Genomic DNA, 18004 nt, shown 5'->3' on the forward strand with positions numbered 1-18004 from the left:
TTGAATAGGATGTATTTCTCTTCTCAGTCCCCAGTGAAGAAGGGTAGGATGTCCTACTACTGTCTCCTGAGACTGGACGTTTAACATGGTTTCCACTAGTCATCCAGGGTGAGGGAGGTAGGACTCCTTACACTACTCTCTCTAGCAGAGTTGCATTAGTTGAATTACTTATCCCAATATAGAATACACAGTAGGTGTATGAAATATACAGGAAGCAAAGGTCCTATCTTTCATTCTAAAAAGACCATAACAATGTTCTAAGAATTCTCTAACCTGCATACTAAAATGTCCCATTTAGGATGGTGTTCTCCTTGACCCAGAAAAACATAGGTCACTGTGAGACTAGTGTTTGAGATAATCTCTAGCAGCTCAACCTATACCAAAACACTCCCATATCTGTGCCAAACTGCATGTGCCTCTTTGTAAAGAGGGCCATAATCCAGTCTAAATTTAGAGGTTTCAGGACTCTCTCTTTCACACTTTTGAACAGACTGTGCCTGAATATTCAGGACCAAACTACCGAAGGTGTAAGAGTCTGTCTTGGGTAGGGGGATGTGCTTGGTTAATAGCTCTACATTGCTGATCTAAATATTGTGAGAGCACTTCCATCATGCAGAGGGTCTTTCTTTTCCTTTCTTGCCCATTTATAAAGGGCAAGAAAGTCTCCCTTGTCTGTGGTAATTTTAGCATCCTATATTCATGGGCTGTAGAGTCTGTGAGTGTCCTGCCATTATACCCCACATACAGCCAATAGCCTGTTTGTAAGGGACATGACTGATTACTGGGAATGGGAGGATCCCACCTTTGTGGTCTAGAAGATACGTAAGTAGAATGGAACCTTTATGGATGCACAGAGACCATGGGTCATACCAGGATCCAGGGATGTGAGTGTTTTGAAGGTGAATTTTACAGGCAGGGACGTTAAATACTGTTCTTGGGAGAAACCATGCCTTTGAGGCCAATATAAATAGGGATTGAATGCCCCACATAAATACAGTGCCTTCGCTTTTAAATATCCATACTGAGGGGCTTATTCACAAGCCCCTTGCACTGCCAGTGCATCACTTTTTACGATATAAAAAGTGGCACATCGACATTTTAAGGGGCTTGTAAATAAGCCCCTGAGGGTAGGAAGATTCTGCCTTTCAAACCCACATGTTGATGCTATGAAAGTCCTGCATTTCTTCTTCAGTTATTGAGGAATTGAGGGTATTGAGCTTCACTCATAGATACTGAGGATGTGCTGGTCTTGTCTTTCAGTCCTATATATATAGATTGCGAGCATCTGCAGATTTAAGTAAGGAGAGCAAAATAATATTCCTTTAGGCATACACAGGGTGTGGGATGTCTGCCTAAATACCAAGTTTCTAAGAGTACTGGACTCGTGTCAGAGATTTAGAGGATGTGAATGCCATAACATTGCCATGTGGCCAGGTTGTTCTTAGAGAGGTTAAAGTCTTTGATTGATGCCAGAGTAAGCCCATAACTCAAACATTATTCACTTCCTGGTTTGAGTCAGGAGGAAGGCTGATGATTATGCAGCATTCTGCTTTCTTTCGGAGTTTCCATTTCTCTCTGACTCCGCTTCTCGGGATCTCATGATTAAGCTCAAGTCGGGCTCACCCTCTGACCCTTGCACTGCGAAATTTCTGGCTAGGGTATCGGAGGTTCTGAACCCGCTGATTGATCCTATTCTTAATCGGTCACTGACTAGTGGTGTGGTTCCTGCGGTCTGAAAGCAGGCAATGGTTGTCCCACTTCTTAAAAAATCGGGTCTTGACCCCGAACTACATGCCAATTATAGGCCGATTTCCCTCTTGCCCTCCCTTGCAAAGATAGTGGAAAAGCATGTACACACTGTGCTTTCTACTTTCCTTGAAACTCATGGCTTGCTGCACTCCACCCAGTCTGGCTTCCGGTCTAATTTTAGTACCGAGACGGCGCTATTGGAGGTCAATGAGGTTATCAAGGAAGCGCTGGATGCTGGAGGAAGGGCCATGTTGGTAATGTTAGACCTGTCGGCGGCTTTCGACACCGTCCCTCATGAGGGTCTCCTCTGCAGGCTCCATGAGATCGGTATGAGAGGGACGGTGCTGAGTTGGTTTCGATCTTATTTAGCCGGTCGCCGGCAGGTGGTCTGGGCCCCCCCTTACTCAGCCGAAATGCCGCCTCTGGAGGTCGGAGTCCCGCAAGGCTCGGTGTTGAGCCCGACTCTTTTTAATATCTTTATGACCCCTCTGGCGGTGCTGGCAGAGTCTTTTGGGGCTCAGATCGTGTCATACGCCGATGACACTCAGCTCCTTTTCACTTGTGGGAAGGGGGCGGAGTTTGACGGAGAGAGCATCCGTGGGTGTCTTGGGGCTGTTTTCGATTGGTTTCAGCGGAACAGCCTCGAGTGCAACCCAGATAAATCGGAGGTGCTTTTCTTCGGGTGTCAGTCTGACCCGAGCTGGCAGGATTGGTGGCCGGTGAACATGTTCCCTCCTGTGTCATCTTCTTTGGTTGCCAAGAATTTGGTGGTCAAGATTGATAACGGCTTGACGCTTAAGTCCCAGATCCTTGGACTGACTGGCACGTGCTATGGCCTCCTTAAAATGTTACGTAAGTGCCTTCCCCTGCTCCCGTTGGCGCATAGGAAGACTATGGTCCAGGCCCTTATTGGCTCCAGGTTGGATTACTTGAATGTCCTATATTTGGGTCTTCCTGAATACTTACTTCAAAAACTCCAGGTGGTCCAAAACTCAGCTGCACGGGCCATCTTTGGCCTACATCGCCAAGCAAGAGCCTCGGATCTTTTACACTCCCTGCATTGGCTGCCTATTCGGAAGCGGATCGTTTTTAAAGCTCTTACGCTGGCACATAAGGCACTCCATGCTGTGGGAGCTGAAAATATCCAAAAACGTCTCTCTTTTTATAAACCATCTAGATCCTTAAGATCGGAATCTCTCGGCTTTGCCGTTGTCCCTGCTGTTAGGAAAGCAAGGGTGGGGGGACGTTCCTTTAAACGCTTGGCACCTCAGTTATGGAATGCCCTTCCTCTATCACTCCGTAGTACTTCGAATCTGCTGGTCTTCAGAAAGGGTCTGAAGACGTGGCTTTATGGACAGTAATTTGCTTGCCCTTTTTCTCCTTTTTTGCCTGCCTTTTGTAGTATGCTGTGGGTTAGAAAGCGCCGGGACACTCCATGGAGTAGCCGAGCGCTATATAAGACACCCATAATATTAACATTAACATTAAATTAATAATACATACAAGAACGAATAATCATAATAAATCCTCATGAGGAGGCCTATTCAAGTTGCTGCTTACAGATAATCTAATGGGTGTAAATTGATAAATGAAAATCTCAGTTTGTAAGGAACTCTCCTTACTACCTCGAAAATCAGACCAAATTTGGCTCCTGTGGGATAAAATGTTGATATTGTGGGCAGTATTGACTTTAGTAATACAGATATTTCTTTACTAATGATGGCTTATAATTACATATATACCAATAGGGTATGCAGTACCTCTTGAGTCAAAGGGAAGAAGACAAATATGAAGGAAACACATGGTTATGCTCAGGAGCAAGAGCCCTTGCACACTCAGGTGGTTGTCGTGCTTCATCATTGGGCAGCTCCTCGTGGGGCCAGCACTGCAATGCTCAACAGGCCCCTTGATGGGCTCTTCCAAGATGTATCCACCTACAAGTTTTAAAAAACAACCCATGCTCAACTCTTCAACAGTGTAAAGCTGTATTGAGTTCTTCAATTCAAAAACAACTAAATCTATAACTTAAGTATAAACAACAACCATTCATTCCCTCACCCTCCCCTCTGTGCTGACCGACTGCAGTCATCCTTTACCACTGGTAATGCAGTTCTTGAGGAGGAAATAACAAAGCTAGCCTCAAAGATTAAAACAGCAAATCTACCTGTAGAATCTTTCCATTCATTTTTTTAAAGCAAGCCATCAATTCTTTAACAACTGAATTGACACCCATGATATAAAATAATTTCGAGCCCTTCCAACTGACTAAAAAGAACCCTTAGAAGACCCCCTAGCTCTTGCCAATTACCACAAGGTTTCCAACTTAGCGTACCCCAGAAATATTGTGGAAAGAGTAATGATGGATAAACTTCAAGAGTATGCTCAACAAAAACAACTGGTTCACAACTTTTAACCAGGATTCCAAAATGTAAGAGGAATAAAACCAGCCCTGGGTGGCATCGTAGAGGATCTCTTATTCACACTTAACAGAGGCCAGGAAGCTATTTTACTTCTTCTTGATATTTCTGCAACCTAGGAAACCATTGACCACAACAAATGACTGTACATACTGGCAGAGAGGTTGGCAATATCTGAGAATTTATTAAAAATAATTAGTTAATTCTTCTTTGGGTACACACAGCATGTCTAAATGGGTTCCTCCTCTCAGATCACTTAGCTTTTTCCCCGCGACTCCACTGTTTACTCGCTGTTTTTAAATTACTACACGTTTCCCTAATCTTAGCTCCAGGGCTGGACTGACTACCGGGCGTTTTGGAATTCTGCCGAGCTGGGGGCTGATTTCACTGCGGTGGGGTTGATTTCGTTCATGGAGACCTGCCTGTACTGCGAAATAATTAAAGCTAAACGACTTTTGTTCAGTACACGCAGGTCCCCATCAACGAAATCAGCCCCCAGCTCAGCAGCATTCCATAATACCTGGTAGCCAGTCCGACCCTGCTTAGCTCCTAGATCAAGATAAAGTCTAGCTCAATATGCATCCAAACGAGATGCAAACTTATATTGATCTGAAAAACTACTCAGAGAAATGATCCAATATCACCAATTGCGTAGACCATATCCATTACTGGATGAGAGAAAGCCTCCGCTGCTTGAACAGACCAAAAACTAAAATCCTAGTCCTTCTGAAGGAAAACACAGCTTCTTATCCATTTGATTGGCTGTTGGAGCTATGGCAACATCTCTTCACGGTTGAAAAAGCGGAAAACCTGGGAATGATCTACTCAAACATCTCATTTGCCCTTTAAATCGCCTCTGTGTTTAAGGTTGTCAACATGCAACCATTCATGCTTGGAAAATGTCTCACTTTCCTGCAAACATTCCACCATATTGAACTAACAGAATGTCTTGGCATGGGGTATCTGGAATATTGAATTGTGATTTAGTAAAGCTTTAAAATTGCCAAGAAATGACCTAATATGGATGTATGATGTTACAACGCATACTTTTACAACGCCTACCTTTACAACGCGTTTTTTACATCGCATACCATTACAACGCATAGTGCTTTTAGGCGCTGGAGTGATTTATTTAATTTACTATTCCAACTCCAGTCCCCGTGGATAGTAGGGAAGGTGTTGGATAATATATTAAATACATTCCCTATCCTAGAGCGCCCCCCAGCGCTATGCGTTGTAATGGTTTGCGTTGTAAAAGTTGCGTCGTAATGGTAGTGCGTTGTAAAAGTTTCGTTGTAAAGGATGTTTCCCACCTAATATGTGCCTCACAGTAAAAACATTACCCACTAATGTAGCTCCGAGTGGATTCTAGGATCAAATTAGAGATACTCTGTGTTGTCCATAGAAAAGGGACAGCCGGTTTGCAACAGCTAGCCCCACACTGCATCCCTCCTAAGAACCCTCAATCAGCAACTGTGTGTCTGATCCCTTGGCATCCTTCAAATGGAATAAATATGATGGATGCGTGTTGGGAGGGATGAATTCTAAATTAGGGAATGCCCTTATGACCAATGCAGAGCTTAGCCAGACTATCTCTGATGCTAACATATTTTTTCAATAAATAATTTTCCTGAAGTCTTCTGTAGGTCCATGATCAAAGAATGCCAGACTATAATGGCCTATTTCTTTTCTTGTATACTGTTTTTGCTTTGCTCATTTTCGTTTCTTTATACTCCCGCATTTTGAAGTTATTTTAAGATGACATCCACAAACCTAGTTGCAAAGCTATCCCCTACCCCCTAAGGATAGACTGATGGAGTATGTGCAACCCAGGATTTTCTGCCCAATTACAATTAAAATGTGCTCTCTCCAGCACAGGACGACGAACTCTGTCGTACCATAACTCTGACTTCCCTGCAGGTGACCCAGCCTGGCAACTGGGAGTGGCATGTACCTACCCCTACCAGCATTTGTGGCCGGTGCAAGTAAGCGAGGTGGGGCGAGAAGTCGACAGACGACAGAATAGGTTTTATTTATTTATTTAATTTGACCTATTCTGTTGTCTGACGACTTCCCCCTGTCCCACTCGCCACGCCTCTCCACGCGTTCCTGCGCCGGCCGCCACTGCCTATCAGGTAAGTGAAGTATGTGACTGCACCTGCCTGCGAGGGCTTGCCAAGGTTGCCCTCCAGACTTTCATGCATCCTCTCAAAAGAGCACCCAGCAAGGGGGCACACAAACTATATGCCAGTTCTAATATGGTGAGAAATCAAAGACTAACAACGATCCTTTGACACCGCCAAGTGGCTAAATATGTGCCCATGCAGTGTTGCAGAAGGTGTCACACAAGCTGCAGCCCCCCTATCTTCTGTAATACAGGATTGCCCATAGGTTGCAAACTACATTTGAAAATATTAACTGTGCCTATGAGGAACTTCCCAAATCCTTTTACTGGCGAACAATACCCAGTGTCTTGATGAAATACATCATGATGTGCTCCTGTAAGGCACATCAGCCATGTCTCGTGTGAGGCACATCAAGTAAAGCTCCCCAGATGCACATCAAACAGTACTCTCCTGAGGTGCATCAAGCAATGGTCTCTTGGTGAATAACAGCATGTGCTTCCATAACACATTATACTCTGTGTTTTCCTGCAGCTTTATGTGCCCATTGATGCCCATCATCGTGTGCCTACTTCTCTACTTCATCCTGTGCTCAGCTGATGCACACCCCACTGTTCTCGCAGATGAACAGAGTTATCTGTGACTGTTGATCTGTGTGCATAGATACTTGTATGTTTGTTGGACCTAGGGCATGGGTTCATCTGTGTATGTTGTACTTTGTGAAAATGGGTGTCTGAAGGTGCGGTGGTCTCTGTGAATGTGTGTGAACCTTTGTGTGGCTGACTACAGTATACTGTGTGCTTCTATGTGCATGCATCACACAAAGACAGATCCATTTGGCTCTGCCAGTGCTTATTGAAAAAGGATATAAAAGTATCTCGCTTACTACCAAGTGATGGCTCACTCTTCAGCTATCCTACAATGTTTATTTTCACTGTCTAGATTATAAAATAGCTATATCCTGGCGTTGTAGATTCACACTATGCTCCCTGGATTGCTGTTAATATCAGTGTCAGAGGTGCCTTCTGTTAGAATATAGCCTACACGCCCTTTTCAATCTCTGCCTCGCCTTGCTGTGTCTTTTCCTGGCCCTGTGATGTGTTTGCCATGGCTGCTGTGACTGAATATCAGCATGATCTCTGCTTTCCCCTTATTGCTTCACTTGAAGCTGCGGCTTCTGATGAATTGCTTTGACAAGTAACCAGCAAGTGATTCACTAATGTATTATAAATGCAAGAATGGTTAATAGCCCACTTGAAGATATTGTAGTCTTGGAACAAGCCCAACATTTCAAAAGTGCCATTTTGCAAACTAGGTAATAGCATTACTTTCATTATTGCAAGCAAGAGGTTATTATCTCTCAATGAACATATGCTTTAAAAACACGGGAATCCAATCCTGCTTAGGCGGGCAAGATCCAGCCCAGAGTTTCTTGTGAACCACTTACTGTGGAAATAATTCCCATTTACTTCTGGGTGGCCGTGTTATTCTAGTAAATTGAAGTTACAGGTGCAAATAATGTGTGTTTTTACGAATCTAAATCCACTTTTGTTTTTCGCCTGCTGCGGTTTAAATTTTCTTCATACATTTTTATTGAGTTTTATAGAAAATACAAGAAAAAGCAAGTATTGGTATCAATTCACGTTTACATTTTTTAAAAGATTTGCTGAAATGTTAATCGGTTGGGGCAGATTTATCAAGGCCCAACAACATCAAAACACTGCTGCAATGTAAGGCAAACTGACGCAAAGTGGCACAAAGACTTGAAAATGTATTTTTACATTTCCAGGGCAAAACTCTTTTTATGTATTGGAAAAGTTACATTTTTCAGCATAAATAGCAGTTTGTGCTGATTTGTATAACTTTGCTTAACTTTCCGTCAAGGGGCGTTACCTCCGTGGTACTTGAGCATTCCAGCAGAAGCATCCATGTATTTGATGTAAAGCCATATATATCTACTACATTGCCAGACTGGGCTTTGCAGCAAAAAAGAATGCTTCCTTGAAGATGGCACGAAGCTAAAGAAATACATTTATTTCTTGAAACAGGTCACAGATTGCAGGTGTCCTGCAGTCTGTGGCACACATCCAGTGAGTGCTGGGGCATATTTACGAATATTTCACGCACACATCAGAGCAAGGAAAGTTGCTACCCTGTGTTACATGAATGCGAGAGATCTGAACCACAGCATATTTACAAAGATATGGCACTATTCAGCCCTCTTCCTGCGCTGGCACACTCGTGATTTCCTAGTGCCAATGCAGGCACCCTTGTAGTATGCCACAAAGGTACCGTCATTACTGTCAGTATTCTTTTTCTGCAGGAAGGGATACCTTCCTACACAAAAGCAATCCATAGAGGCAATTTCCTCTTGTATGCATGATGCAGAATGCATCACACATAAAAAGATGAAGTCAAGAGGAGATAAAGATATTTCTCTCCGTCACTCCTTTCTGTGCTAGGTGCAGGATTTTGGAGCAATTATATGTTTACTGCCTTTAGTAAATCTGTGTTGCGTCAAATTCCATTGGGTGGATGCACAGAAACGCCAGTGCTCCACCCATGGAATGCCTACCAGTATAAAATGTAACACAACAGAGTGCCGGCCACTGTGTTGCATTACATTTCTTTACAAGGTTGCGCATGACAGTACAAGTAGCCCCTTGCTTGGCTTTGTAAATCATACTAAAGCATTTGCATTGCCTTGCTTCACCTTGGCGACACAATGACAATGCAAAGGCTTGGTAAATCTGGGCCGAATGTTTAAAATGTTTTCTAGGGATAGGATTTTGAACTGGGAGGGTATTCTTTCAATACAAAACCTATGTACTCTTCCATTACAACGCCACTTGTGCACTATAGTGTAAAGGTGTTTGTGTGTCACTGGGCAGCATGCAAGTGCACCAGTACAGGGAAAGAGGCCATATTTAGTGAATATGCTCTGCGTTGCTCTAAACCTCTTCCGCAACACAGAACTGCAACTTTGGTTGCTCTGGGGAGTGCAGGAGCATGAGAAATCTTTTCCTAGGATGGAACTGGTAAGGGAGCACCTTCACAAATTGGTGGATTTGTATGAAAAAAATGTGCCCTGCTATTATAAACATGCAAGAAATTCACATGCACAATTGTACACAAACTACAGTTACAAATCAGGAAATATGCATATTCACAAATGCTTCTTAACAGTACTGCTGGAAAAGAGCGACTGACAGATTTCCATGAGCACTTCTAGACATTTTTAATTCCAAACATTTGAAATGTGTAATTTGAAGTTAAGAGTAAACTCCCAGGTGAAAACGTACCAATCCTATTTAAATGCATTTTGCATGCTGCTGGCCCTGGTGGACCCCTGGCAGACAGCCTTTGTTTAGAATATGCGTTAAATATCACATTGTTCATTCAATCTTGTAAGTGTCTCCATATTTATTCTTTTTGTAGCTATGTCCAAATATGAGACTTTCGGATTTAAGGTGGCTGTAATCGCTTCCATCATCAGCAGTGCCATAATTCTATTGATGTCGATGGCTTTTTTAACCTGTTGCCTTATGAAAATTGTTAAAAAGAATGGCAGACGGCGTCCCGAAAGGTAAGCAGCCCGGATTGAATCTACACCTTTTAAAATATGCCACATTATTTCACAGCTACATGCAAGATTTCAAGAGTCCTAAATGAGATGAGATATTGAAATGCTTTCTTACATTTTGTAACATGGCTGATTTCGTTTTTTGGGAACTTTGTGAGTCTTATGTGTACCAAACCACCCCCCACCCCCCCCCCCCCCCCACACCCCTAGTGGGGAGGGGGGCCGGCCGAGCACTTTGCCAGGGCCGGTTTTGCTTCCCAGTCCGGCTCTGATAACTGTACTTTAGTTTATACACACATTTCCATTTGGATAAGTGACAGGATATCAGAAATGCAAATTTCGTATGGACAGAATATCATGTCAAAAATATCGAAGAGAAGAATATTGAGAAGTCAGCAGAAATAGAAAGTGTAAAATTATTATCCCTAACTCCAGGGGCTGTATTACCCAAGTGCCCCTGGGGGCGCAACAGGCATTTGCGCCTGCTTTGCGTGACCCCAGGGCTCTTTGGTATTATGAAGGGGCTACAGACAGAATCATTTTTAGTGTTGCAAGTTTCTTAGCGGCAGCATTCAGGATTAAGAATAAACATGTACCACTGTATGCTTTACATTAATCATGGCACTGTATTGATTTTAGTTGTGTAAATAGGTGGTTTAATGGAATACTCGGGCTCTGCACTGACTCTGTACATATATGAATTGCCGATCTTTTATCCTGTATGAAATTTTATTGCCTTTTATGATTTTTATAAATCGAATAAAGTGTATTTTGACTGGCTGACACTTGTGTGTCCCATTCTGTAATACTGATACCGCTGGGGTACATAAAGCACCTGCGCTATCATCAGAGGGCATTCCTTCATTTACATGATAAATTGATACATGTATAGCGCACTACTCACCTGCAAGGGTCTGAAGGCGCTTGTACGAATACCGCTGTGGAACCCATCCTGGCTTTCCCTGTGAGGTGTCCACTCCTGGGCACCCCCAAGGTGGAGGCCAGGCATCCTTAGCGTTGTGGGGGCCGTTGTGGAGATTAAGCAAGCTATTGCATGGTGTCATGACCCTATGCAAACAAGGGAATCCTTTTGCCTCTGCACCCGCACCATATTACAGATGTGACCACAGAGGTAAGGAAGCTGTCGGGAGGCACACTGAGAGTGTGCCACCTAAAAGGTGGCGCACTGTCAGTACACCTCCAGATAGCAGCCCTCTGGAGGAGCGAAGGGAGTCCCATGGACCCTCCAGACATCCCATTGCAGGCGTGTGCAGTCACTCACTGCAACCCCTACAAGGGGATCTCTGATACCCTTTCAAAGTGCAGGCAGGTTGCCGCCTCCACTGTGAAACATGGAGCGGCTTGAAAACAGCCGCTCCATTTCTCACCTGAATGCGCTGCCCCCAGAGCACCACAAGTTCGCGGCTGCCCTAGTGGCAGCACAATCACTACAATTCACCGCATTTTCCAGGTTTAGCGCTGGGTGCACCTTTTATAAGCCACTCAGAGCCAACCAGGAAAATGCACCCATACCACAATATGGCCCCAGAGCTACTTATCTTCAAGATATATGTATTGTCAAGGTACATATATATATATGGAGTTATATATATATAGTAAAACTTTACTTACCCATAGAAAAAAACCTACACAATATTCTAGTCATCGATACTTTTGATACAATATTCTGTCCCTCTATATTTGTGTTTCCGTTAATATGTCCAAATAATATCCATTTATATGTGGAGGGACACATACTTCATTTCAATAGTGCCCTGTTTCCAACTCAAGGTCGTGGAAAGTTATAAACCTGTATCATCTGGGCATATATTTCACATAGAATAATTGAGTTTTTTTTTTTGTTTGTTTTTTTATTGAGATTTTTTTGTCAGCACACAGAATACACAAAATGCGATATACATACATCGACTGGGATAAATTAAGAGATGTAAAAAGATAAGGCAATAAACATAACAGAAGAAAGCAGCCGATTCAAGTAGGCATACAAAATCACAAACCATACACAATGAGAATGATCACAAAATCTTATCAAACAATTATACATTTCATCATGTTGGCTAGTACTAAGATCCTAGCCAGTTAGAATCGGCTCCCATAACTGGCTCCCTTGCCTTTTCTTTCGAATGCCCTTCATTCTATAGAGCGCCATCTCCAAACGGTATGTCGAGAGCAACCTAGTTTGCCAGTTAGCAAAAGTTAGAGAATCGCTATCTAACCATTGTGATGTAATGCATAAGCGATACATGGCCATACAAATAAATACCAAACCCTCCTCAGCAGCCGACAACACATTTCCTTGCCATCCGAAGATTACCATTGTCGCTGTGAGCTGCAATGAAATACCCAGACTACCCGTGATAAAGGTCTCAATTTCCTTTATGAAATTACTAAGTTTAGGGCAGTTAAAAAACATATGGGATGCATCAGCTGCATACTGTCCACAGCGATTACAGTTAGTACCCCTACCAGTATTCCATTTTGCAAGTTTCCCCGGGGTATAGTAAAGCCCAAAAATTGCCATGTAATGCTGGCTCTTCAAAGGGCCGTTAAACAATACGTTAGTTGCTATTTCAAAACTTCTAGTCAAGTTGACCCCTTCAGTACCAAGTTTGTTGGCCCATTTTAACTCGTGAAAATCTAAATCGTCTTTAGCCTTATTCAAGAATAAATAATAAAGGGGGCGCATTTTGCATCTAGCCTTAAGTAGCTCAATGATCTCAATTTTCTGTAATACAATTGAATTTTGATTTTTTTTCCGCTCACAGTAGCTACGCAGCTGGAGGTATTTAAAAAAAGTCCCCACGGGGTAGATTGTATTTCCTCTGTAGGCTTTCAAAAGAGATAAATTGTGTCCCCAAAAATAAATCCCCTAAAGAGCAAATTCCCAAATTATGCCATCTAGTCATAACAGAGTCAACAAAAATTTCAGGTAACAAAGTGCAGTTCTGGAGTGGAGTATAAATATTCAAATTCGGGCGAATGCCCAACCTCTTTTTCGTTTTCCTCCATATTACATATGCAGCTAAAACCGACTCAAACCTAGTTTTTTTTAAATAACTGGGCTCAATAATACGATTTATGCATTGCTTAGCTTCTTGTCCCAAAAGCATCTCAAAAATTGAGGGAGCCGCAAAGTCAGGAGTTGGATCTATTGGTAACAGTAACACCCCCATACTTTGAAGAATTGCGATCCAATGATATAATTGAAAATCAGGGATCCTCCTCTATCTCGGGCAAAGTACATTTATTCATGGCACGCCTGGCACGGTGATAGCTCCAGAGGAACCTTGAACACATTCTCTCTATGCGAGAAAAAAACCCCACAGGTATTAAAAAAGGGATAGCGCGAAAGACGTATAAAATTTGGGAAAAATAAGCATTTTAATAACGTTACTGCGACCAAAAAGGGAAAGATGAAGATTATTAATTCTTTCCAGTGTTTTATTAGATGAGGTGATAATCGGGTCAAGATTTTTAGAGACTATCAGCCTGATTCATGTAGGCAATAGCGCTCGCAAAAGGGCCAGATTCTGAGAATCTGGCCCTTTGCGAGTGCGATTTTTGCATTTGGTATTCATGATACCAAATGCAAAAATCGCTATTTAAGAAGTCGCATATTTGCGAGGAATGGCATTTAAGGAATCTCTAATAGAGATTCCTCAAATGCTATTCATGAAACATCAAGAAATAGCGATTTTGAACTTTTGGGGCCGCTATTTACCGAGAGGTCAGACCTGTTGGTAAATAGCAAAAACTCAGAAAAATGCTTTTAAAAGCATTTTTCTAAGTTGCATGGTGCACACACACATGTCCTTTGGACATGTGTGTGCGCAACACCTGTTCAAATGTGCATTTTAGGGGTGCTACAGGGCGTCCTTTGGACACCCCTGGCACCCTTAAAATCGCTATCTTATTTGCGAGTAGCAAATTGCTACTCGCAAATGAGGGATACTCCCCATTCATTCCTATGGGCCTCTTGGCCCATAGGAATGAATGGGGAGTATTTGCGAGTAGCAAATTGCTACTCGCAAATAAAGAACATGTAGGAATCGCTATTTTATTAGCAATTCCTACATGAATGCCGTTTTGCGTGTCCTCAATAGCGAGTCGCTATGATTCGCTATTAGGGACACGCAAAACGGCATGTACATGAATCAGGCTGTATATCCTCCACATTTGGTGTAATCTTTATACCTAGGTATGTTACCTCCGAGTCAAATACAATATTCGCTGGCCGGCCAGCAGGTGAGTGAATCATCTGGGTTTTTGCAACATTAAGTTTGTACCCAGAACATCTCCCGAAGACATCTGCCGCCTCGATAATTCGAGGAAGCGCCTCTGCAATGTTAGCAGTAACCACGGCAATATCATCCGCGTAGGCATATATTTTATGACATTGCATGCCTATCTGAACCGGGTTAATTATGCTATCTGCCTCCATCGTGGTGATAAAGGGATCAATATATAACGCGAATAGCAACGGGGAACAAGGACACCCTTGTCTTGTTCCCCTTGCTATCGCGACCTGCTTAGAAGTGTCACCCCCTACTCAGATTGCCGCTGTTGGATGGATATACAGCGTTTGTATGGCTTTTATAAACTCAGGAGGGAACCCCTTCCAGGCCAAAACTGCCCGGAGAAACCGCCACGTGACCCTGTCGAATGCCTTTTCTGCATCCAACAGGGCCCGCCGACGGGTGAGTTACTCTGAGCCCAATCCAGTATAAATATTATTCTCCTAATATGGTCCGTAGTATCCCTGCATTGTATAAACCCATGTTGACGAAGTGAAACTAGTCCTGGGATCGGATCGTTAAGTCTATTAGCAAGAATTTTTGAGTAAATCTTACTGTCGGCGTTCAGTAGTGAAATAGGCCGATATGAGCCCATTTCCATTGCATTCTTCCCTTTCTTTTTAAAAATAACTATTGTGGCATGAGACCATACATCAGGTGCCCGACCAAAAAAAGCCTGTTGGCAAACTTCCAGCAATTCCTTCTGCATTGCGTTCCGGAATGTTCTATAAATTTCTAAAGGAATATTGTCAGGGCCCATCGCTTTCCCCTGTGCTAATCCCAGAAGCGCAGTTTCTACTTCTGCCCAATCCGGTGGTGTAGATAAAATTGCCCTATGGTGTTCTGTCAAAGTATTGGACACTAGACGGCAGAAATATTCCTGCTCCTCCTCCCCACTCCTTCCCGCCTCCGTATCGCTATATAATGATTGATAAAATTCATGAAATGCGTCAAGTATCCCTGGCTTCGACTCTTGTATCTTCCCATTCATGTCTATGATTTTGGCAATATCGTTGTATACGGCCTTCTGCCTCAGCCTCTTTGCCAAAAGTCTCCCGGTGTTTTCACTGTACTCATATGCCTCTTCCTTGTGTAATGTGTATTTCTCCGCAATCTGATCTGCAATATTGGCATAAGCCGAAGTCCTCATAATTGTAAGATCTTGCTGAGCCTTTTTAATTACTTCTTTCTCTCCACCCCGGGATATTACATCAGCTAGGTTATGTTCTTTCAGAATAACCTTTGCAAAATCGTGTTGACATTTGGCCATCCCTTTCTTATATTTAAATTTAGAGAAGCTGAGTGTTTCCCCTTGGACAACTGATTTAAATGTGTCCCATACTACCTCCTGGGATGCCGTGCCTTTATTTAGATGAAAAAATTCCTGTATATGTTTGAGCATACTTGACGGTACTCCTCATCAACCAGAAGTTTCCTGTCGAAGGACCAAGTCCGTGGAGCTACCCTCTGGCCACCCTCCATGGTTAGTTCTAAAATCACTGGGTTGGGGTCAGACACCACTTTCGGATGTATAACTATATTAACTCTTGTTAACAAAACAGTGGAAATAAGAAAATAGTCTAAACGGACAAACTTAGAATGTGGGGCAGAAAAGAAGGTATATCCAGGACTATCAGGATATAAAACATTCCATACATCATAAAGGCCTTCTTCTATCATTAAGCCTCGTAGGGCACCATACATTAATGTCTTTCTTCCTATATACCTATGATTTGATCTAACATTTAAGTCTGCAGCAATATTTATATTTAAGTCCCCGCATAGCACCACTGGTTGTGGCCATTGGGCCAGTTCCACATTAATAGAACTCAACAGCTCTACATCGTCCAAATTTGGCCCGTAAATATTACACTGTGGTCAATTTTTACCATATCTATTGCCCATCGGCCCCATTTATCTGCAACGGAATTGGTACATATACCTAGTCCACGTTTCATCAATATGGCAACCCCTCTTTTTACCCCGGTTTGTCTGGAACAAACTACCAATTCCATACCCAAATTCTTCAGAATATCCCTTTTTAGCCATGGTACGTGGGTCTCCTGCAAACATAATATGTCAATTTGCAATATTTGTACGATTTTTGCCAATACTTGTTGTTTTTTGACATTATTCAAGCCGCATATATTCAACGTACATATTTTAATTTTCTTATCCATCGTAGAAGTTCCCCCCTAGATTCCCAACTTTGAATAATACATCCTCCGCCCTCCAGACTAGCAAAATTTCAAAGAAAACATGACTTTTTTTGCCTTAATCTTCACAGACTGTTTGCATTCTGATGCTGACTTTTCACCCTCCCACCACCACCACCCCCCCACCTACTCCCACCCTAAGGCCCCCACCCCCCCACCCTTGTGTCCCCCCCCCCACACATGAGGCCCAGGGACCATCAGTCCCTGCATAATATGGGATACCGTGCCCCCCTCTGTCCGGGTCCGTCCGGAAATACTAAATCCAAAATTCAAACACCAACACAGTAATCACTTTACTAGAAAAGACAAAAAAAAGTAAAGAGCAAAAAGAAGCGTATAAAAGACACGGCTCATCCCCAAAAAGTAGCTCGTTAAACATTGCCCTCTTAACAAACTACTAAATAGTTTCCAAGAACTCTTTAGCCTTGACCTCCGAGACAAAAAATTTCATTTGCCCTTTGTGCAACACCTTAAGCTTGGCCGGGTTCTGTAGATATACCGCAGCCCTTTGCTCTGAAATTCGGACATCAATTGGAGAAGGTGCCAACGTTTAGACACCGTTGCTGCACAGAAGTCAGGTCTGACAAAAAAACGACATCCTTTGGCCAAGGCTTTCTTGTCTGGGCGAGCTCGAACAAAGATATCTTCCCGGGCCAAAAAGTTATTAAAGCAGACTAGAATAGCACGCGGGAGGACTTCTTCTGCCTGTGTGGACTGTTTCTTTGTAAACGGGAAACGGTGCGCCCTTTGAATTTCTTTAGCCCAGTCCCATTTTGTTAATTCGCGAAAAGCCTCCTGCAACAGTTCAGCCACAAATTTCCGTGTGTCAGTGCCCTCTTTGTCTTCTGGAACCCCCAAGAAGCGCAGATTGTTCCTACGGCTATGGTTTTCCAGTTCCATGAGTTTATGGCCGAGGTCATCCCTGTGCGCCTTAACTAGATCTAATTCTGCTTTTTGGGTACCCAACTCGTCTTCCAACACGGAGATTCTAGCCTCTGTTTCTGTTACCCTGTCCGCTGTCTCAGCGCAGTTCTTAATTTCCTTTCTAACAGCATTTTTCACTTTACAACACGTGGCCTGTGTTCATAAATTCTCCTCTTTACTTTCTTCCCTGTGTTTCATCATAGTTTCATATATTGTTGCCAGTGTTATCTCCTGTGGAGTGTTACTATCTGTTTCATTCTCGTGTCTGTTCAGAAAATCTGTTGCCCTTTCTTGACTCTTTTCTTTAGCCTTGGGGTCAGAGTCATATCCTTTATTTGCTTGGAGTTGCTGTACTCTCTTCTTACGCTTCTTAACTGTCACCGTACTTAAATTTGGAGAAGTCCGGCTAATCCTCAAGTCCTGCGGTGAAGAGCTTCCCTCACTAAGACCCACCCAATCTCGACTCACATTTGTGCTCTCATCTGATGAGGGGTCCGACATAGAATAAAACTTTTCACCAGTCTCATGGCCTTTACTCATTGCCTGGTCGGCTGTGTCAGTCATCCCATTTCCTAACTCAGTCTCTACCAGCCTGCTATCCCTACAACCTGCCTGGGTCTGAGACTGAATCTGAGCGCTTGCTGAAATAGAAGCAGTTTCCACCGGAGCTATATCT

At 43.0% G+C, this 18004-nt stretch overlaps 1 protein-coding gene across 1 annotated transcript in view; it reads left to right on the forward strand.

Moving 5' to 3' along the window:
* SUSD3 (sushi domain containing 3) overlaps positions 1 to 18004 on the forward strand; it is a 295748-nt gene that overhangs the window by 205587 nt on the left and 72157 nt on the right. Inside the window, exon 3 of the mRNA XM_078662411.1 lies at positions 9728 to 9875. Within this exon, the coding sequence (XP_078518537.1) occupies positions 9728 to 9875 (148 nt within the window). The remainder of the gene's footprint in view (positions 1 to 9727; positions 9876 to 18004) is intronic.

The sequence above is a fragment of the Lissotriton helveticus genome, chromosome 9 (genome assembly GCF_964261635.1).
Source record: "Lissotriton helveticus chromosome 9, aLisHel1.1, whole genome shotgun sequence".
Classification (NCBI taxonomy): domain Eukaryota; kingdom Metazoa; phylum Chordata; class Amphibia; order Caudata; family Salamandridae; genus Lissotriton; species Lissotriton helveticus.